At 42.0% G+C, this 22,927-nt stretch overlaps 1 protein-coding gene across 1 annotated transcript in view; it reads right to left on the reverse strand.

The window, feature by feature from the left end:
• Window positions 1-440: 440 nt before the first annotated feature.
• Window positions 441-22,927, reverse strand: part of SCCPDH (saccharopine dehydrogenase (putative)) — a 23,343-nt gene continuing 856 nt past the window's right edge. The window contains exons 2-12 of the mRNA XM_015408449.1: window positions 20,241-20,350; window positions 17,890-17,970; window positions 16,831-16,960; window positions 15,412-15,461; window positions 12,622-12,752; window positions 12,241-12,358; window positions 11,440-11,559; window positions 11,290-11,346; window positions 10,517-10,628; window positions 5,807-5,888; window positions 441-646 (exon numbers count right to left, since the gene is read on the reverse strand). Coding sequence (XP_015263935.1) covers window positions 541-646; window positions 5,807-5,888; window positions 10,517-10,628; window positions 11,290-11,346; window positions 11,440-11,559; window positions 12,241-12,358; window positions 12,622-12,752; window positions 15,412-15,461; window positions 16,831-16,960; window positions 17,890-17,970; window positions 20,241-20,350 — 1,097 coding nt within the window. The 3' untranslated portion in view covers window positions 441-540. The remainder of the gene's footprint in view (window positions 647-5,806; window positions 5,889-10,516; window positions 10,629-11,289; window positions 11,347-11,439; window positions 11,560-12,240; window positions 12,359-12,621; window positions 12,753-15,411; window positions 15,462-16,830; window positions 16,961-17,889; window positions 17,971-20,240; window positions 20,351-22,927) is intronic.

The raw sequence follows: 22,927 nt of genomic DNA on the forward strand, positions 1-22,927 counted from the left end.
AACTGAGGACCATAAGTAAAGTAGTACTGTCTGAGACACTACCCTATGTCACCAGGTTCTTCCTATGGGACACAATGCTGCTCTCCACAAAAGACCTTGGTTCTTTCTCTCTAGCTAAGGCACAATTTATTCACTTATAGTTAAATGTGTATATACTACTTTCACAGTGAGTATTCTAGCAATTAAAAACAACCTAAGATTATTGTAGCTAGCTTGATTCCCACTGAAAATGTTTGAAATAAACCAACCCATCCATTGTTTCTGAGTATTATTAAGTAGCAATATTAATCTAATTAAAAGAACACTATCAGTTAAGCAGTAATGCATTACAGTTTTTTCTTATACAGATTTCTAATAGTAATAATCAGTCTTACACCCATTGCAAGCAATAATATAAAAAAGATTTTCACATTTACATACAGTTACTTTGTAAGTATTTTATTAAATTGAGCAAACATTCTTAACTGAGCTTTTTTGGGCCATAAAAGTACAATATAGAGACTATTGGTTGTGTGGTCTCTTTGGAATGTTTATCTTCTTTCAGACTTCAGGTTGACTAATAACACAGAATTCAATGCCATGGTTGTTGAGTCTGTCAATGAGCTTTGTTTTGGAGAATGCAGCTCCAGGAGAATAGACACCACCTCTGTAAGAACAGCCATATATTTGTTGTTAATGATATAGAACTTCAAAATGGGAAGTAAAAAGGAAACTTTATCTTAGCTTGCTGACAGCCAGAATTCATATAGACAATGCTACACCATCTCATAAGGGAGTAGGGATTTTTGACCATAATACCACACACTGTTAATAACAAATCTAATTTAAGTGAATTCAAGAACTTTGTGGAAAAGTAAGTAAGCTGACCAAAAGGCTTATACTGCACTTGGCAAGCAAGTTTTGGTATGAACTACTTTTGCTTCTGCAAACTTAACCACCAGGGGAACTGTGAGGTCTCATGGGAGACAGTTTACTCTGCCCCTTACTTTATCTTTTTCCTCTTTCCTTTTCCCTCTCCCACCTAGCTACATCTTCCTGCCGCACTCTCCCCCATTCCTCCTTTTCCTCCCGATAGCCCCTACAGTTGTGTCCTCACCCATTCACCTATCTTTTTCTGCTTCTCTCCTTCACCTTTACCTCTCCTATTTCCCTGCTTCTCTTCTTCCTACCTTCCTCTCTTTTTAAACTTCTTCAGCCCTCCACCATCACTGGCTGAAACTAACTCCCACAATGGTCACACAATGTAATCTTTCATCTATGGTTGGGGGGTGTTTAAGCCCTCTTTTTACAAATAAATGATCTCAGATTTTTTTTACAAAAATTTGTAAAAAAAAAAAAAGTTCCTCCCTTTCTGTACATAGGCCCAGTGTGTGGATTTTTTGACCCACATTCAGGGGTCACATTCAGGGTTCAGACAAGCAAGATTAAAAGTTTCTATTTGCTCAAGTGGACTTGGACCAAACAAATAATATGGTCGTTCTGACCTACAATTATTATTTAATTTATACCCCTCTCTCCCCGCAAGAGCAGGCTCAGGGTGGCTTACACAGTTTCATACATAAATAACAATTAAAATCCACGTAAAATAATCTAAAAACAGTTCAATTATGAACAATTCAATGGCATAAAGTGCTGGCAATGTTTAATTAACTGCATTAACGATGGCGTACTGTATGAGTGCATACAAAGGTCTAACTAAACGTTCTGCTCCATGATCTTCCTGATACAAGTGGCGGCACAGGATGCAGATGTCAAAGCCAAGAGCCAGGGCTCTATAATTAAGATAGTTGGTGGTAATAGTGGTGGAGGCTCCTTAGTTGAAAGTCTGGTGGAAGAGCTCCATCTTGCAGGCTCTGCAGAACTGTAAAAGATCCCGCAGCGCCCTGATCTCTTCCGGGAGGTTGTTCCATCAGTACGGAGCTACCACTGAAAAAACCCTGGCCCTGGTAACAGCAAGCCTGGCATCCTTGAGACCCAGGAGGGCCCGTTGATTTTGAGACCCTGACCATAGTGATCTCTGGGGTATATATGGGGAAAGGCGGTCCCTCAGGTATGTCAGACCCTGGCCATATAAGAAGAAGATATTAGATTTATACCCCGCCCTTCACTTGGAGTCTCAGAGTGGTTTACAATCTCCTTTCCCTTCCCCTCCCCACAACAAACACCCTCTATGGGGTAGGTGGGGCTTAGAGAGCTCTTTCCAGACCCATCCTTGAGAGAATAGCTCTGACAGAACTATGGCTTGCCCAAGGTCATCCAGCAGCTGCAAATGAAGGAGTGGGGAATCAAACCCGGTTCTCCCAGATTAAGAGTCCTCACACTTAACCAGCACCTTGAAATGAATTTGGTATGCTATTGGCAACCAGTGCAATGTCTTCAGCACAGGCTAGATGTGCTCCCACCTGGGGAGGCGCATCAGAAGCCTGGCTGCAGCATTCTGCACTAGCTGCAGCTTCTGAATTTACGACAAGGGCAGCTCCATGTAGAGAGCGTTACAGTAGTCCAGTCTCGAGGTGACCATCACATAGATCACTGTTGCCAGGTCATTGCAGTTGAGGAAGGGAACCAGCTGCCTAATCAGCTGCAGATGGTAGAAGGTTGACTTGGCAGTGGCTGCTTCCTGGGCCTCCACTGCTAGAGGCATCCAAGAGCACTCCTAACCTCCGGTGCTGGCACCAGAGGCGCCCCATCGAAGGTCAGGAGTGGGATCCCTACCCCCGAACCACCCCGGCTCAGGCACAGGACCTCCATCTTCGTTGGATTCAGTTTCAGCCAGCTCAGTCTAAGCAATTCTTGCCAATTTATACCAAGGTCCTGATCCCACCAAGGGTTACCAGTAAAGGATTCGAGGCTGTTGTAGTTAAAATAGATATCTTTTACTTAAAATATATCTCATACAAACAATACTGATGCACTCACACATTCAATCAAGTTCCTGAGAATTACAGTATGAAATAAGCACAGTTGCATTAGCAGGTATGGGTGATGACAGGCGATACTTATCTGTCTTGCAGCTTGGTTGTTCCAATGAAGAATAGAGGGGAAGAAATGGAAACAAAGGGAATTCACACATGACCAGAACCAGCCGGAACATGTGGGCAGTAGAGGCAAGGGTTGGGGATAGCAAGTGGGACTCAAGAGGAGTAAAAGCAGACAGGGGTTGTTGCAGGGGGGGGGAATGCTATCTAGCCAGGTAGGAGGGGCCAGGTGACTGGTTCTCTCCTTTTATAAGGGGTCCAAGAGGTGGGTGGTAACTGTGCCAACCTCTTGACCCACCTACCTGTTAGCCCGTCCCAAAAACAATCCTATTGGTTGCATGTGGGGAGATTATCTAAGAGGGGTGGCCAATATTGTAACCTAAAACCTTACTCGAAGTATGGCATCTGGACAGGTGTGAAATCTAGGCATCAGGATGCTTCATTGTAATGCTGATGAAGCTGGCCAGTTCCTTTGATAACCAAATGTCCAGCTGGCAGGAAATTACAGCTCAGGAACAAAGCAGTCGATGGGTGGTACGTGACCACAAGCAGCTTTGTCATGGGGGCTGTTTCTTCCTAGAGTTGTTGTTTCATTGCTCACAATAATGGAGGTTTGTGCTTCTTCACCAGGCTGGGCAACTGTGTAACTGCAACCTTATCTACATGTAAGGTATGTGCAGGCACCCTCTATGTATGGCATCACAACAGGTGACCTAAAGTGTACAGCTTTCTGAGCTGTGTGTGTGTGTGCACAGTCCATGTGTAGCAATAAACAGTCCATAAAACAAATATCAGGCTTGTTCTCTAACAGGGCGCATATAGATGTTAAATAGCATCGGGGAAAGCACCGCCTCTTGAGGCATCCAGTGGGTGCCTCCTGGACTGCTGTTCCCCTAGTGCTACCCTTTGTCCCTGACCTTGGAGAAAGAAAGCGAGGCATTGCAAGGCAAGCCCCTGAATTCCTATATCGGCAAGGCGGTAGATCAGTAACTGATGGTCGACCATGTCGAACACTGCCAACAGGTCCAACAACAACAGTACTGCCGATCGGCCCCAATCCAGGTGCCTCCGGAGATCGTCCGTGAGGGCGACCAGTGCCGCCTCCGTCCTGTGTCCAGGGCGAAAACCAGACTGGAAGGGGTCTAAGATGGAAGTGTCATCCAGAAAGCTCTGTAGCCGAGTCGCCACTGCCCAAATAGGGAAAATTGGAAACTGGCCGATAGTTGGCCAATTCAGCTGGATCCAGGGATGTTTTTTTCAGGAGAGGACAGACCACTGCTTCTTTGAGAACCCCAGGGAACTGTCCCTCTATTTGGGACTTGTTGATAATCTCCCTTAAGGTGCCTCAAAACCCATCACGGCCAGCTTTAATTAGCCATGATAGGCACAGATCAAGGCAGCATGTGGTACGGCGACTTTCTCTAGGCTGTCAACTTCCTCTAGTCTGAGTGGGCTGAAATGATCCAAAACCTGAGTTGAAGATGTGCATGGAGCCTCGAGCTCGCTCACTGTTTCAACTGTGATGGGGAGGTCGGAGACTTTATTCGTGAAATAGCTCTCAAATGCCTCACAGCCTATGTCCAATTCCCTAGTATTTGGTCTGCCCGGTGGCAGAACAGTTATAGACTGAATTGTTCTAAATAACTGGGCTGGGCATGAACTCGCGGACACAATCATAGCCACATAGTACTCTCTCTTCGCAGCTTTGACTGCCATCTCATAGGATCTCATAAACATCCTATACGATGCTCTTGTGGCTTTGTCTTGAGCGTGCCGCCACCGTCTCTCTAGCCATCTCAGCCCTCACTTCATAAGCCGCAACTCCTGGGTAAACCAAGGAGCCAGCCTAGAGTGGGGGTGCAGAGGGCACCGGGGAGCGATCTTGTTGATGGCTGCGGAGAGTTGGCTATGCCAGTCCCCTACAAGCTCATCTAATGAGCCGCCAGGGTGCATCGGATCCCACAAAGCCGTCTGGAGCCGCACTGGGTCCATTTGGTTCCACGAGTGAGCTAAAATACACTTGCCGCCTAAACAGGGTCAGGATGAAACATTCAGACAGGCCTTCAGGGCATGATGGTCTGACCATGGAACTGCCGAAGCAGTAATCCAGTCCACTGCTACCCCTGCCGTGAAGATCAAATCGAGCGTATGTCCAGCCCAGTGAGTGGGGGTCGTTACATATTGGGAGAGTTCCAGTGCCGTCAGGGACAGTGCTAGGTCCGTTGCCTGAGTGGAGGCCGCATTATCCGCATGGACATTGAAATCACCCAAGACTACCAGTCTAGAGTGTTCCAATGCCCAGCCAGGCATTGAAATTCATAGTCTGAAACAATTATTGCTACAGATACGTTCACTAGGAAATACTAAAAAGCATCTTGACAAGATTTCATGAAGAAGCTCAAGTTTTTCTTCCCCCAAAGTGTAATCCAGCTAGATGCCTAATGGATGGGAACACATCAACACAATTACTGAAGAGTTGTTTCCAATTTTTTTGTTATTGTTAAGGCAGGCAAGACCTATGTTTCCAAGTGCTTAATCAGTTGTAAAATATGCACTATCTAGACTGAGAGTTAGTACAGCACAGAACTGTACAAACACGTATCTACAATCTGTGGCATATTTTACCACTAGTGAGCATCTTCCAAAAAATTATCAAGCACATGGCCACCTCTAATCCTTTGAAAGCACCAAGACCAGCAGATGATATATAACCCACTCAAATGCAGCTCAGGCTTACTTTCATGATATGAAACTGTGGCATTGGTGTGTAGCTGAAACAGTCAAGACAAAAGTTAGTGATATTTCACACCAAGGAAATCAAGACTCACTGTTTAGGAAGAGAACTCTTGTCCTTCAGAAGTACCACAGCTGCTTGAACCATGGCTATGGGTGTAGCAACATAACCAGCCTCTACAAGGTAAAAAAACAAAACATCCTCCTAATTATACTCTCATAGCTTTTACCCTAGCCTTGGATGCAAACTAAAAGTATTATTATGTAAGGAACAGATACCATGAAACCTCTCCCTGAAACACCCATCCTTTCCACTGCCCAACAATCCTTGCTTATGCTTGCCATGACCTCACTTTATGATTATACTGCTGACCTTGCACCCTCCCCCCCAATTTGGATTCTGTGTAAATGTCTTCCACCCAAGCTACACGCCTTTTGTGTAGCTATCATCAGATATCTGCTTCCTCTTAGGTTCACACATTTATTTATTCATATTTATATTCCACCCTCCCCACAAGCGTGCTTAGAGCGGATCACAAACACAACTTCTAGAACGTATCAAAATGTCAATATATATAAGACAAAAACAGCCCATATTAAAACAGAACACGCTATTTATCCTCATACAGAGATTTCCAGCTGGTGCCATTGCTCTCTAGATCTTCTTAGCCTGGGTCATGTGGAGATGGTAGTTTCAGCTGGGGAGGCAGAGATTTTACTGGACCCCCGCCGCCTCAGCCAAAGGCCTGGCAGAACAGCTCCCTTTTGCAGGCCCTGTTGAATGGTAAGAAGTCCTGTGGGGCCCTGATCTCAAGTGGGAGCATATTCCACTAGGCCGGGCCAGGGCCCTTTTCCTGGTCGAGGCTAAGCGGATGTCCCTTGGGCCAGGGATCACCAGCAGGTCTTGTTCCACAGAGCGCAAAGTTCTCCTGGGCACATATGGGGACAGGCGGCCCCTCAGGTATGGTGGTCCCAGACTCCTATCAGTGACCTCCAACTCTAACATGACTTTTTTTCAGAGTAGTTTGAGGCCAGACACTATGGTCAGTAATATGCCTGCTACAGGAGCACACAAGTAATGCTATTGTGACTGTCAAACTTTTCTTCAGTACAAACAGCACGTTTGTGTTTCACAGTAATATTTTCTTGGCAAAGAAGGCTAGAAAAATGAACTGCCATGTTTTCTGTTACAATATTATCTGACAGGATTCCATCACCCAGTGTATACGTGTGTATGTTAAGTGCTGTCAAGTCACTTATGGTGACTTATGGTGACCCTATGAATTAATGACCTCCAATAAGTCTATCGTTAACTAGTCTTGCTCAGGTCTTGCAAACTAAGGGATGTGGTTTCCTTAATTGAGTCAATCCACCTCACGTTGGTTCCTCCTCTTTTCCTGCTCCCTTCAAATTTTCCCAGCATAATTGTACAATAGCCTCAGTTTAGTGATTTTGGCTTTTAGGGAGAATTCAGGCTTGATTTGATCTAGAACCCATTTCTTTGTCTTTGGTAGTCCACAGTATCTAGAAAACTCCTCCAACACCACATTTCAAATGATTCAACTTTCTTTCTGTCAGCTGTCTTCAGTGTCCAACTTTCAACCCTATACATAGTAATGGGGATTACTAGAAGAAGAGGAGTTGGTTTTTAGATCCTGCTTTTCTCTACTCTTAAGAAGTCTCAAGGAGGCTTACAATTGCCTTCTCTTCCTCTCCCCGCAACAGTCACCTTGTGAAGTAGGTGGGGCTAAGGGAGTTCCGAGAGAACTGTGACTGGCCCACAGTCATCCAGCAGGCTTCATGTGGAAGGAGTGCAGAATCAAACCCAGTTCTCCATATTAGAGTCTGCCGCTTTAACCACTATACCACGCTGGTTAATTATCTAAATCTGTCACCAGCAACATATCCTTACACTTAAGGATCTTTTCTAGCCCTTCCCAGTCGCAATCCCCTTCTGATTGCTTGGTTTCAGACTCCCCTTTGGTTGATGATGGAACCAAGGAGTAGAAAATCTTGAACAATTTCACTTTCTTCATCATCAAACTTAAAGTTGTATAATTCCCCAGTAGTCTCTACTTTTTTCTTCTTGATGTTCATCTGTAATCCTGCTTTGGAGTGTTCTATTTTAACCTTCATCAGTACCTGTTTAAGGTCTTTACTATTCACTGCCAGTAATGTGCTGCCACCTGCATATCTCAAATTGTTAATGTTTCTTCTGCCAATTTTCACTCTACCTGCATCAAAACCTAATCCAGTTTTCCTTATGATATGTTGTGCATATAAATTGAACAGATGAGATAAAATGCATCCTTTTCTAACACCTCTGTCTATTGGATAGGGATGGGCATGAACCTAAAAATTCTGATTCTGGATGGGTCCTGAACTGAACCAAAAATGCCCCAAACCAGCCAGTTTGGACCCCCTTTCTCCTGCCGCGGTTTTGGGGGAATCACACAGGAAGGCTTAAATGGCTGGCAGCCATTTCAACTTAACAGTGGGGTGGGTGTGCCCATCCACTGTTGGGCTGAACTGGCTGCTAGCCAATTCGGTGATCTGTTTCACTTCTCCCCGCGCCGCTCAGCTGTTAGGTTTAAATAGCCCAAACAGCCAAACTGAACTGGGCAAAAATCTGGGGAAGGCACCTTCCCTAACCATCGGCTCTGGGGCTTCAAACTGGGTCAAGTTTGTGCTGAATTTTTACTCGTGAATCAGTTCATGCCATCCTTACAATTGGGAACCATTCTGTTTCTCCATATTCTGTCCTAATGGCAGCCTCTTGTCCAGAGTATAGGTTACACATCAAAACAATCATATGTCATCGCATAACCATTTCTTTTAAAACTAACCATAGTTTTTCATGATCCACAATCAAAAACTTTGCTGTAATCTATAAAACACAAGATAATTTTCTTCCGAAATTCTCTTGCATGTTCCAGTAACAAACATAAATTTGCAAAATGATCTCTAGCGCCTCTTCCTTTTCTGTATCCAAGCTTGAATATCTGGCATTTCTCAGTCCATATAGGATAATAGTCTTTGTTGTAAGATGTTGAGCATCACTTTGCTCACATGAGAAACTTATGCAATAGGGTGGTAGTCACTGTAGTCTTTGACATCTCCTTTTTTTGGAACTGTAATGTAGATTGAGCATTTCCAGTCTGTTGTTTTCCATATTTGTTGGCATATTTTTTAAGATTTTGCTATCCCATCTACTCCTGGTGATTTGTTTCTCCCAACTGCTCTGGGTGTAGCTTTCATTTCATTTTCTAAAACTGCAGGTCCTTCAAAAACTTTTTTTGCAAGTGTGTAGTGGTTAAGAGCAATGGAGTCTAATCTGGAGAGCCACATTTGATTCCCCACTCCTCCACATGAAGCCTCGTGGGTTACCCTGGGACAGTAACAGTTCTCTCAGAACTCCCTCAGCCCCAACTACCTGTCTGTTATGGGGAGTGGGAGGGAAAGGTGATTGTAAGCTGTTTTGAGACTCCTTACGGTAGAGAAAAGCAGAGTATAAAAACTTCTTTTTCTTTAAAGGAATCTGTCATCCTTTCATCTCGTCTGTTTTAGTTCTTCAGTGTTATTGTTCCCATCTTTCTCTATTTTGTCCTGTTCAGTTAATGTATTTCTATCTTTCAGCATGCCTAACTGCTCTAAATTTCCCTTTGAGTTCTTGGATATTGTGGAACAGAGCTCTTGTTCTTCTTTTTTGTTGCTCTCTTTTATTTCCTTACAATCTATTTACTTACACTCACTTTAACAGTTCTCTTTGCCTCTATGTGCAAGTTGCTGGAAGTTGCATTTAGACTTCTGGTTCTATTTCTGCCACCTTCTACTTTTGCTTCTTGTCTATCTTTAGCAATTTTAAGAGTTTCATCAGTCATCTGCTAAGGCTTTTCATTTCTTTTGGCTACATGAATATTCTTTGCACATTCTTCCTTGATAATATATCTAGTTTCAACCCATAGTTCTTTCAGTTCACATTCACTTGAACTTAGTAATGCAAATCTGTTTTTAACATGGTCTTTATACTCTACAGAAATACTTCTGTATTGGCGAAGTGGTGATGTCCGTGTATACAATCATCTACTCAGTTGCCAGAAACATTTGTTCACCAGGAACTAATTACTGTCATCACAAAACTGTGTTACCCAAGAAGAAGCATATTTCTATAATGCTTTGGTATGCTTTAGAAGGAGGTACAGAAGATACCACAACTTAGCAAACACACTAGCAGATCTGGATAATAAGACACAGAATCAATTCAGATGATCATCTAAAGCCATAGTTGGTGGATCAAAACCCACCATACACTGACACACTTAATCCTCCTCTTAGTTTCATGTTTAATGCAACCAATTTGCCACTACATCCAACTGGGAAATTATGGTTAGCACTGAATAGGGTGTACAGAGAATCATATTTCATGTAAGAGGAAGAGAGAATGTACCAGTCTATAATTCATTCATAATTACAGAAGCAAGAAGCCAACCACTTTAAACCATTTAGCAAAATTGTTTAGAATTAGAGGTTTTAGCAAAAATAGTTGGAATTATTTATGGAAAGTGAGGGTGAATTTAATTAAATTCTACTTTCCGCTGGGGAAAAAACTTCAGCAAAATGTACCTTTGTGTGAAGGAATTTACTAATTAACATATGCATAAGCAAGAACTGGTACTTTGCCACTCCCCTTTCCCACATGGTCAGTTCTAATGCACTGACTCTTTATATAGATAATATATTACTATGTTAAAGTATTCAGGCACAGGTTCATATAATTAAACATGATACAATGTGGTTAACTCTACCTGGTCCCTTCACTTGAGTGCAGATTTTTACATTTGGTTTGCCCTGTTGTGGATCTTGTCCTACGCTGTATCCCTCACCAAAAAAGGTCATTTCAAAAGACGATCCTTCCATCTGTAATATAAAACACAAGAAATAAACAGTATTAGACTCTGGGTATAATAAAATTTACATTAATATACCCCTTTATTACAGCCCAATTCACATGTTTGTTTTTGAGGTGAAAGAATCACTGGTTGTAGTTTATCACCTCACTTTGAGACAGAAAGGAATGAAAAATATTGACTAAGAAGATGTTGAGTGAAGTGGTTTGTAGAGACCATGCCATTCCAATCTTGGCCCACCTACACTGCCTCCCAATTTGTTTCTGGGCACCATTCAAGGTGCTGGTGTTGACCTTTAAAGCCCTGTATGGCTTGGGACCAACATATCTAAAGGACCACCTACCCACCCAACCACTACAGTTATCTTTGGAGGGCCTACTTCATGTGCTCCCCCCCCCCGATGTTGGCAGTGGCTACCCAGAAGAGGGCCCATCCAGAACAGAAGATAGGTCATTTCATGGATCAGAACTTCCCCCACAAGTAGCACTTACATTTTTGTCACAATTATATTTCAGCTTTCCCCCCCATATCCATTCCAAAACTGCCTTCTGTTCATAGTTTCCACAACCTCCCTGGGACCACTGTTTTATCTAATCATTCTTTAATTATTACTTTATAGAAACCTACCCTGTGACCAAACAATATCAACAAAAAATGGAAGTACTAGCTACCTGTTTTTGTGTTGGCCCGTCCTTTGTAAAATGTCCTCCAGAGAAAAACTCAGGATACTGAAACAGGAATACCCACAGTAAGGTTCAGGAAAACAGGTAAGAATATCAAACTTCAATGTATTTTAAAAAAAATTAAATAAACAAACCTACTTTTATCAGAAGCTTTCTTCCAAAGTTGAACTTAACAAGAATTAAAAATAAAAGTCCAGCAAACATCAATTTAATGACAGATCCAATGCCTCCCACAGTTGCATATGCAGCATACTGCACCTGAGCAAAAGAGAAAACTGCTATAGTTAACTGTAGCCATGTGCATATTATTCTGTAGTACAAATGTCAATAGTAGTGATTCACTGAGAACTGAGCCTTGGGTAGACCAGAGCTCCACACTACAACATGAAAGATAACTGGCTGTATATGACTATCATCTTTCATTATGGGCAATAGAAGGACAGTTCTAGATGTCGAAGAAAACTATACCCATTAGTGCAATGATTGAAATAGCAGAGATCCATCATCAGTACTGCTATATCCAACTACTAGGTAGCAAAACAGGGTAGCCAACTGCTGCTTTAAAAGAAAGTTGGTGGAAGCTGTCCTGCAGTGAATGCTTAACTTGTAAAGAAATCTAAGGCACTATTGCAGCAGGAACAAAAAAGACTTAGCTGCTCTTCACTGTTACTTGTTAATGTAAAAGATTTACATAAGCACTCTTCTACACAAGTGGTACAGTAAGCATAATATTCACAGCAAACATAAAACCTTTATTGGCATGAAAGCACAAAACATCATAGAAATACAGGAAAAGGGCATAATATTCTATAAGAAAGAAAACAGAAGTTTTCAAGATGTTTATAAATGCAGAATAATACTGCTAAACTCTGACATACACATAACTGCATGCTGAAAACAGTACAAAATCTAATCTTATGAACACTTAAGTAAACTTACAGGTGTCTCCTGTAAATGTGTGTGCAAATAACGCTGAGTTCTTTTGACAACAGAGACATCTGATCCCATGAATGGAATGGAATACTGAGAGAGTTCGTTACTGTAAAACACTGCACCTCTGCCAACAGAAGCAAAAAAAAATTAAAGTTCAATGAAGTCTTTGAGCCAAGACACTAGTAATATCTTGTCTTTTCAAATACAAGGATCTTCATAGAGAAATTAATCCCTCTCTATTTTTATCTCTGGAAAAATCAGTTCATTTAATTAAACAATTAAGGCATTGAAAAGTTCCATTACCTTGCAGTTCAGACTGGAAACACATTATAACTTACAAAAATATTAAACATTACAGACATTACTGCGTACATAAATTTCTTATACCTTCTCTTCAGTTTGGCTCCAATGACTGGAAGAGGTTTGTGTCCAATTTGTCTTCTGATTTTCTTCAGATTGTCTTGATCTGCAAGTCCATAAATTGCTGATTTCCAGGTTCCATCATGAATAGAGGAACCCTGTTAAAATGTCATGTATGCAGCACACTAAGTTAAACTTTTAATCATTTCAACATACTAACAGCAATAGGCACACCAATGAAAACACATTCTAGAATTCAGCTGAAGGCAGTATTCCGTCATCAATTCCACACCTCCCAAAGTTGATCAGTATGTCTCCTCTAATAGAAACAATCGTATGTTGCAAACAGTAGGATGAGGACAAGAGCACAGGATATTTGGTGCCGCCTGTACTAGGTAACCACCCCACATCAAGAATATTTCAGTTCATAAATCTGTTTTACTGGGCTGGAGAGAGTTCTTTTTTCCTCTTCAGTGTTGCATCTGTTTCTCTTTCTACTGTATTACTAATAGGGATGGACACGAACCAGCTGACAAACCAAAGTTCATCAGGAATTTTGGCTGGTTTGAAGTTTGTGAACCAAGGTTTATGAACTGACGAACCACAACAAACTTCTCTGAAATCTGGTTATTTGTGACCCTTCATGAAGAGCTCTCCACGAGAAACAGCTGAGGAGCTGGGAGCTCCCCGCTGCTCAGCTGTTTGGTTTAAATGCCTCAGAGCCATTTAAACCCTGCTTTGAGCTCCCCACAGCTTTTTGCGGGGAGCAGAAAGCAGAGATTAAATAGCTCAGAGCCACTTAAACCAGTAGCTGATAGGCGGGGAGAATTCTCTCTGCCATCTCACCTGTGGGCTCCCTCATGCAGCCTGGTTTAAAGGGGCTGCAGGAGGGAGCCCAAGACAGCAGAGCCGGCAGGGAGAGCTCTCCCCACCGGCCCAGCTGTGGGCTCCCTGATACAAAAAGTTCTCCCTGCCAGCTCAGCAGTCTTGGGCTCTCTCCTGCAGCCCCTTTAAACTGAGCTCCAGCCCATTTAAAGGGGCTACACCAGGGAGCCAGAGGCAGCTGAACTGGTGCAGAGAGCCTTCTCCCTGCTGCCCTAGCTGTCTCAGACTTGCTGGCGCAGCCTGCTTAAAGGGGCTACACCAGGGAGCCAGCAGCTGCCTCTGGTTCCCTGGTATAGCCCCTTTAAATGGGCTGCGCCAGCCAGGAGAAAGGGAGATGGGATCGCTGGGGAAGAGGCTTCCCATCTCCCTCTGTTTGGTGCAATGATTAAGAGCAACGGACTGGAGAACCGGGTTTGATTCCCCACTCCTCCATATACAGTCAGCTGGGTGACCTTGGGTCAGTCACAGTTCTCTCAGCCCCACCTACCTCACAGGGTGTCTGTTGTGGGGAGAGGAAGGGAAGGTGATTGTAAGCCGCTCTGAGATTCCTTTGGCCAGTAAAAACAGGGTATAAAAACCAAACCACCTTCTCTCTCCTGGCCACTCAGCCAAGAGACAGGGAGACAGGATCGCTGAGGAAGAGGCATCCCACCTCTGTCTCTCTTGACTGTGCTGTTCTCCCCACCAGCACAGTGGTCTTAGGTTCCCTCCTGCAGTCCCTTTAAACTGGGCTGCAAGAGGGAGCCCACAGCTGGGACAGCGGAGAGAGCTCTCCCATGCAGCCCAGTTTAAAAGGGCTACACCAGCGAGCCTCAGACAGCAGGGCCAGCACGTAGAAGGCTGTCCACGCTGGCTGAGCTGCCTCTGGCTCCATCTTGCAGCCCGGTTTAAAGGAGATGCAGGAGGGAACCCAAGACTGCTGAGGTGTCAGGGAGAGCTGTGCAGTCAAGAGAGAGGGAGATGGGGCGCCTCTTCCCCAGCAATCCCATCCCCTTCTCCTGGCTGCGTGGTCAGGAGAAAGGGAGATGGGGCGCCTCTTCCCCGGTAATCCCATCTTCCTTTCTTCTGGCTGGTGGCAGCCCATTTAAAGAGGGTATGCCAAGGAGCCAAAGGCATCTGTCAGCTCCCTGTGTAGCCCCCTTACAGGGGCTGTGCGAGCAAGCCCAAGACAGCTGGGCCAGTGCAGAGAAGGGTCTTTTCCCTGCCTCAGCTATCTCTGGCTCCTTGGTGTAGCCCCATTAAATGGGCTCCCTCTTGTAGCCTGGTTTAATGGGGCTGCAGGATGGAGCCCAAGAGCACTGAGCTAGCAGGGAGAGCTACACAGCTGGGAGAGAGGGAGATGGGAAGCCTCTTCCCCGGTGATACTGTCTCCCTTTCTCCTGCGCATGGCAGTCCCTTTAAACTGCGCATGGCAGGAGAAAGGGGGAAGGGAAGTCTTTTCCTGGGCAATCCGTGCCCTCTTTCTCCCGCCTGAAGAACCGAACTTCCCAGACTGGTTTGTGTGGGGCCCATTTGGCTTAGTTCGGGAGCAGCACTGAGCCCTGAAACCAACCACTTTTTTTTAGGTTTGTGCCCATCCCTAATTAAAATATTATTCTCACCCCATTTTTCTTTCCAAAATGGTATACAGATGTAACAAGTGTCAAATAGCTGATTTCCCAATATAAGCAGCAAACAACCTCTTCCTTATTTCCCAGTCCATAATGTTCAGGTTGGATTATCACAAACTAATGTTGCATTACTCTGGTACTGACAGAGGAATGCAGAAGCAAATCCCCGGGAATGTTATTCTGCCATCCCTGACAGGTTTGTACCACCAATATAATCAATTATTAGTTAACTATTTTTCACTGCCTGCTCAAAGACTAATGAATTTAATTTGTATATCTGATGGATGCTGAACACAAGCTTAGCAAACAATGGGTAACAAACCTCAGGGCCAGATTTTACGTTCAGGAAACTTTCAATTGCAGTTAAGGTACCTTTAAAAAAGAGTAAATTCATGGTCACAGTGAAGAACCAAACTGTAGTTATCAGCAAAATAATTAAAGCAATCAATATTATGGGATTTAAATATATTTACACTACAAAATAATACATAATAAGATTAAGAAGCAATCCTGGAGGTTTTTTTGTCATCTTCTGGGCATGGAACAGCGGTCACTGCAGGTGTGGAGGGGGGGTATTTGTGAATTTCCTGCATTGTGTAGGGGGCTGGACTAGATGACCCTGGAGGTCCCTTCCAACTCTATGATTCTATGATTCAAATCAGAATTTAATTAATTCACATAATTCACATAAGATATCATGGGAATCCTGCACAACTGTCATATTGAATAAAATATTGTTGTTTCTTTCAGTATTAGAATTGTCATTATGCTTATTTAATTTGATTTGTATCCCTCCCTCCCTGTAAGTGGGCTCAGGGCAGGTTCCATCATAAAATTCACAATACAACAAAACAACCGTTAACATATATCTAAAAACCGATCTAAAAACAGTAATCAAAGATGCTCTTAGGTAAACATACCAAACTTCAGTGCAGAATAAGATTTAACACTGGGCACAATCCTTGGCCTGGCTCCACCAGAAATCTCCTCTGGTGGAAGAGATTCCCAATCGCAGAACACAACCTTCTCACCTCCCCCTCTTGCACTGCAGCCCCAAGTGTCCCCGCCAAATGTTGCTACTTGGGGACAGGGGACTCCTAGGAACAGCATGAGGGAGGAGTTGAGGAAAACTGACTCCCCTTCTGTACCTGGAAATCCTCCCGATTTATCCTTTTTCTTGCACTGACAAAGTATCATGCATGGAGATCCCATACAGAAAATCACCATATTATTTAGGATTATCCATCCCATTAAGATTTTACCAACTAATGGAGCTCTCCTGAGTATGGTAATCAGCACTACCAAATTTATCTTTGTTGAGCAGCAAGTCTAAGAGGGAGGCCCTATCAGGCAAGAAAAATTTAGAACCCAGATACTGCAAGTACTGCAAGCAGCAGGAAGGTGGAGGTGAAGCACACACACCCATCATCATAATCTCTACCAACTAACAGTCCCCGGTACACAGTGTTCTGCCAAAACCCAGCAGATGCTGCACCGTTTAACAAAGGTTCTTGCACTGTGTTAAAAAAATGGAATTGCAAATCTCAGCAACTGGCTCTAATTTTAGAAGAGTGATTGATTTTAACTGTAAGCTTTGGAAAGCCTATATGGTTGAAAAGCGGGGTATAAACACAGAAAAGTACAAAAGCATACCGTGATTCTGTGCCTGTTCAAAATTTAAAACGTCAACCAAACAAAAACACTATTACTGTTTCTATACCAGTTACCAAGCATGAGTTACCTTTCAAATTGTTTCTGGTGTATAATACTCCCATATCTGCTGGAATAGAGTCAAAGCCACAGCTTCCAATAACATATACCCCTTTTTCTGCAGCCTTGTCATTATAATTCAGGTACATTCCTTCCAGAAACTGGAAGAGAAGTGCAACAATGTTGTATGGGAAAAACAGACAGTACTTTATCCGATTTCACAAATTTAGACAATCACTGTATCCTAACTCTCACAGTTGTGTTACTGGTATCATGTTCACTAACTGACATTCCACCTTTCAGGAATTTGTTCTATATAGCAGGATCAAAATGCTCAATAATTAAGTGAGTGAGTGTGTGTATGTGTGTAAAGTGCCATCAAGCTGTAACTGATTTATGGTGACCCCTGCAAGCAGAAGTGAGAAGCAGAGATGGTTTGCCATTGCCTTCCTCTGCAGAGTCTTCTTCGGTGGTCTCCCATCCCCGATTAGCTTCCAAGATCTGATGAGATTGGGCTATACCATTTAGCTTTCCCTCCCAATTAAGTGCTTACACATAACTATAATCAACAAATATTATAAAGGAACAATCCATGCTGTCACTGCCTCCTCCACCACTATTTGACTCTAAAGTTACTTTAATGCAGACACACTATGTGTTTGCTGTACTTAGCATTTACAGTAATGATGAGCAGATGTGCCTGCATTCACTCAAAAACAAATGTTTGCCTAAATAATCTGAACTGTGGACTGGGCCCCTAGTCCCGGTACATACTGACCATTATTGTTTTAGTCTCCACTACAGAAAATCAAAAGGCCTATCTACAACACACGACTTTTCCCTAACTTACCAAGAAGGGTAACAGCAGGGCACTAAGTAAGACCTTCCCCAGAGGCCCTGAATAAGCTTTGCAAAAATATGCAGCAGTTTCCATGGATGCTGGGAAACATACTGCTCCCGCTTCACAGCATGCCAGGATGCTTAAGCAGAGATGCAATAAAATGTTATATTATGGTCAGATGCAGAAGTATAGATACTTAGAAACAAAATATCAGAGACTTAATGTCTTGTTTTTCCCAATTCCACATACCTGAGGTTCTCCACTGATGTCGATATAGCTGGCACCATTCTCAACACAAGCTTTTACTACAGGTTCTCCAAAAAACCTGTACTGTAGGACAAAATAAAACTGATTACTTGTTTGAAAAATCAAACTATCTAATTCATACTTCATACTTTGAATAGGGCTATTAGCCAAGTGAAGAATCTTTGCTGATTAACTGTATGAGTTCTACTACATTAAATTGTATCTCCAAAGATCAAAGGTTCTTTTTCTCTAAGCAATACGCAGGCAATGAACACATAAATGGTGAAGGAAAATAAGATTATATTCATTAGTTTAAGTAGCCTACTGAAGAACATCACATTTATAGAATTACTGCATGAAAATATTACGTCTTCATCTCTTCAGCTATTGGGAACTCCTGGAGAACAACAACAGACCCCCTGGAACTGGCCAGCAGCACAGCACTGTATCCGCTGTTGCAGTCTGCATGGAGGTTCCAGGAAGTCCATATGTTGTTGTTCTACAGGGGTTCCTGACAGCTAAAGGGACGTAAGCATATTATTTGCTTGCACTGCTTCTTCTGTAGATGTGGCTTTCTTTTGTACACTTAAGCTACTTAATGAAATCTATTTTCCTTCATCATTTGTGTATTCATTGTCTTTGTATTGCTTAGAGGAAAAGAACAATTGCTCCTCGGTAATACATTAATTCAATCTGCATGCAAGCCAAACTTTTTGAAGAAAAGTAAACTTTCTCACAGCATGCAACTACTTAGAAGACAAATTCACCCCTCTTTTTCACACAGGAAAGAATGATTCTTCTAATACCTGACATCTAGTTTCACAAAGTACTTGTACTAAAACTATTTTTAAACAAATTGTCCTTTTAAATAAGGGTCAAGATTTTAAATTGAACAAAATGTTTTAAACAGCAATCTACTAAATGCCTTCCTTATATTGAAATATTCAATTTTAGACAATACACAACTAATAGATTTTCTACATAATAGGTCTATAGCAGGGGTGGCCAAACTAGTTTAATGATAATAAAAAGCAAATTTGCCTATTTTTCAATAAAACATGTGTGTAATATTTGCTCATGTCTTGCGGTTCTCAAACATCTGACATTTGTTCTATGAGGCTGTTACGTTAAGCAAGCTTGGCCACCTCTGTTTTTTAAACAGTAATGTTAAGGACTGTATGGCAGAAACTGAAAATTTAATCTTTTCTATCATGGAGTTATTGTATCCCACCAATCTGTCTCAGTCCAGAAGTCCAGGCATGAAAATGAAATGAACAAAAATTATTGTATAATTTTTGCTTATTTTATAAGAAGGGTTTTTTTTAAGTGGCCTATCATTTATTCATTATAATGATTTTAACATTATTAGCTGAATGTATATATTATGTTTAATGTTAGAAGCTAACCTGATTTCATGAAGAACTCTAAATAAACCTTTTCAGTAACATACTGCTATTTTTCATACTATTTGTACACTATTTCTATTTATCTAGGAAATATGCACGTTTCAATTACTGACCTTTACCCTAGGATTAGTGAGTGAGCAGAAAGAACTTTGCAACAGCATGAAGCAACCACTCCCATTTTCTCCCTCCCTGCTTACAATCCCAGCTCACTTAACTACAAACACTCAGCTTTTGACAGAACAGCATAAACTATTACTCATTAAAAATATTCATAAGTCATTTACATGTTATAACTGTACATATAATCAGTAAGGACAGAAGGAAAACAAGCTAATAAAAATGTTTTGCCTTATTATGAAGAATTATTCTTGCCAGTTGTTCAGGGTACAACAAATTAGGAGAGAAATGGAAAGCAACTGGTTCTACTGCTATCATCACTTCACCACAGTTTAAAGGGGCCTGAAAGGACTTTTGAATTGTAATTGGTAATTTCCAAGCTTGCAAATCTGTAGAAGTGGAGCTATCAAATTGTGTCCAGCAATCAGTCACGCTACATGCTGATCTGTCCAATGCTGCACTTCAGCAGCCTGGTATTTGCTGGGAAGAAAAAAAGCTTCTTTTGGTGCCTCTATGTTAATTAAGTATAACCAACAAGGGCAGTAAGTACAGCTACTTCAAAAAGTGCCAGACCAAACTATATTCTCAATTAACATTTTCTTCTCTTTCATCAAGTGTTTCTCATAATTTCTTTAAAAATCGGTTTTAGCTTCATTGTATTAGGCAGAAGGATTTTCTATTTTAAGATGTGTTCATTTAGGAAACTTTTCAGTTTAACAGACTTCAACATTTTTCCTTTTCAAAATCATGACCTTGCAAAATATACTGGACATTTACAAAGTATACATAAGAACATTTTGTTTACTCCTTTAAAAAGATCAAGATGCTTACAGGGCCTACACAGTTCAGAACAATAGCTGCTTGTTTAGCCATATTAGCAAGAGATGTTGAATCACTGACATCACACAGGATTATATCAACTTCTTTCAGCTCTGCCTTCCCTGAAATTGGAAAGAAAAATGTTACAATGAATACTGGACACTATTTCATTATTTCTGTCCAATCTACTCCTTCCTTTTTCTTAATCATCCTTATTAACTACTAGGTTAAGAGAAGGAAATAAGGACTAATGCAAAATTCTTTAACAAACAACTAGCTGGAAAATTAAATTCAGGGGCTTTCTTTGCTGTTGTGCTTATATAAAATGTGGACTCTACTGTATCTCTCCCAAGGTACTTTTTCAAAATAAATGAGTACCTGTGGGAAGATGGAGTATCACAGGGTATCACTATAAAGCTCTTCAGAAACTGCGGGAAACTAGTTAAAAACAATTCAGAATAAGAAGACAACCATACAGTAACAAATGTTGATTGTTATCCCAGTCATTCCATCTGAATAAGATAAACTACCAATCTGGTTTTGGAGAACAATTACAGCAATTTGTGATTAATTTATTATTATTTTTTACAACTAGAAATTGTAGCACCAACACCACACACTTTTTCAGGAAGACAAATGTTTCCAATATTAAATCAAGAATCCTGGGGCTGTAAAGTGAAGCAATCCTGCAAGTTTCAACTGAAACATATCAGCAAAACTATCTAGGAGATTAAGAAGCAAAATTGTGCAACATAAAAAAAACCTTCCAGCAACACAGCACATTCACATTTTTATGCATAAATACAAAAAACATAAATTTTAAAAATCCAAATATGCTATGCCGCTGGAAGTTTTACTGACTAAGCATGAGAGCCTCTTGCCAGAAACAATTACCATAAAAGTCAGGACAGAGAGAACAGCCCTGTGCGGACATGTACAAAAGATTGCAAAAGCAAGACTTAAATAAGCAAAGTAACCTTTACTATTCATTTCACCACGAATACAATTACTGCTATTTTAACAAGAAAGCCCCCACAAGTGACTAAGGCTGCAATCTTAAACACACTTACACTGAAGTAAGTACCACTGAAAAGAGGTACATACTTCAGAATAAATATGCACAGAACTATGCTCAATATAGCATAGCAACGTGAACATTACCAGAGCTGCATAAGCATGCGAACTGTGGGCTGGATCCAAACTCAAGCAAAACCAGAGGGTGGCAGCAAAGAAGGGGCATTGGGTTCAACCACTCCCACTTGCACAATTTTTGCTCCTTTTTCCATTCTGTGGTCCCGTTCACACGAGGGGATTTGGGCCAGTAGTGGGACGGTTCAGGGGCGGAGCAAATGGCCACGATCACACCACAACATCTGGGAAGCGTAGTGCTTCCGTTCCCGAACTGGCCCATCCACGCGATAAACCGCTCCAAGTTGGAACCACCTACCGAGGTGGTTCATCCCAATGGTGCGCCGCAAACCGGGAGTCTGAGCGCCGGCGCATCCCTGGCTCCTAGGCGAACTGCGCATGCTCCGACATGCGCAGTTTGGCTGGCTCGCCGTCCGATCTGTGTTTTCTCCCCTGCATCTGATCGTGCCGGGGAGAAAGGCGGCGCGGCCAGGGGATCCGTGGGATCCCGCCGCGCCGTTTCAACTTTGGCGTGGCTTTTAAAAGCCACGCTTTTTGGCGGCTTTTCCCCTGCCGTGTGGCAGGGGCCACAGTCATTCAATTCTGAACTATCCAAATTACAAAGGCTAGAACAAGGATGATCAAATAATCAGAGTGGTCTATTTTCAGGAGCCACCTCTTCTATTAAATTTAAGAGGTCTTGGTTCAAGATCCATCTCTTCCATTCACAAATCACTATTTCTCAGGTTCAGTTTTCTATATGGAAATAACGCCTTCCCTCATAAACTTCTGAGGTAACATAATAAAAACAGTGAAGCCATTTGCAATTAAAAGTGCTAAGCAGTAGGTGCTCTGCCCTTCCAAATACAAGAAATGTACAGTCTAGTTTCTGCACTAAGTCCAAAGGCAATTTGCATTGTCCTCATCAGGCAAACCCATTTTCCCATCTCCAAAACAAGGTACAGGGAGACGCTGAAAATTCCACATGGGTATCTATGTCAGGAATCTAGCAGCACCTTAAAGACTAATAAAATGTATTCCAGCATAATCTTTTATAAGACATAGGTAACTGAAACAAACACATAGGAGTGTAAATCCATCAGGCCCAATTTATATGCACAACGGAAAGCGTGGGTGTGTTAAAGAGGAGGCTGGTTCAATACAAACCCTAATCCTAAAAGCATGGGTGTAAGATAGTTCCAACTGTTGTTAAATAGTCAAAACGTAAAATTTAGTGTAAAATGAAAGAACATAAGCAAAGAGAATAGGAAGCTGCAGAGGGTTTACTGAAGTACAGTAGGTGGCGAGTTTCTTGATGAATGCTAACTAAGCAATTTCCCATTGAATTTTCCCTTTAAAGTTCTTTTATCGGAGAATGGTGACTTTCAGAACAGCAGCAGATTGCCTCAGAAAATTAAAATGAACCCCCATTAGTTTCTGAATACTGCAATTTTTGATTACAGTCTTGTGTCCATCTATTCTTTTGAGCAAGGACTGACCTAATGACTCCATCGCTGGGAAGCAGCAGAGATATATGGTGATATTTCCCCCCCTCCTCGCTCACGTCCAAG

This window comes from Gekko japonicus, unplaced genomic scaffold (genome assembly GCF_001447785.1).
Source record: "Gekko japonicus isolate JY-2015 unplaced genomic scaffold, Gekko_japonicus_V1.1 scaffold897, whole genome shotgun sequence".
NCBI lineage: Eukaryota > Metazoa > Chordata > Lepidosauria > Squamata > Gekkonidae > Gekko > Gekko japonicus.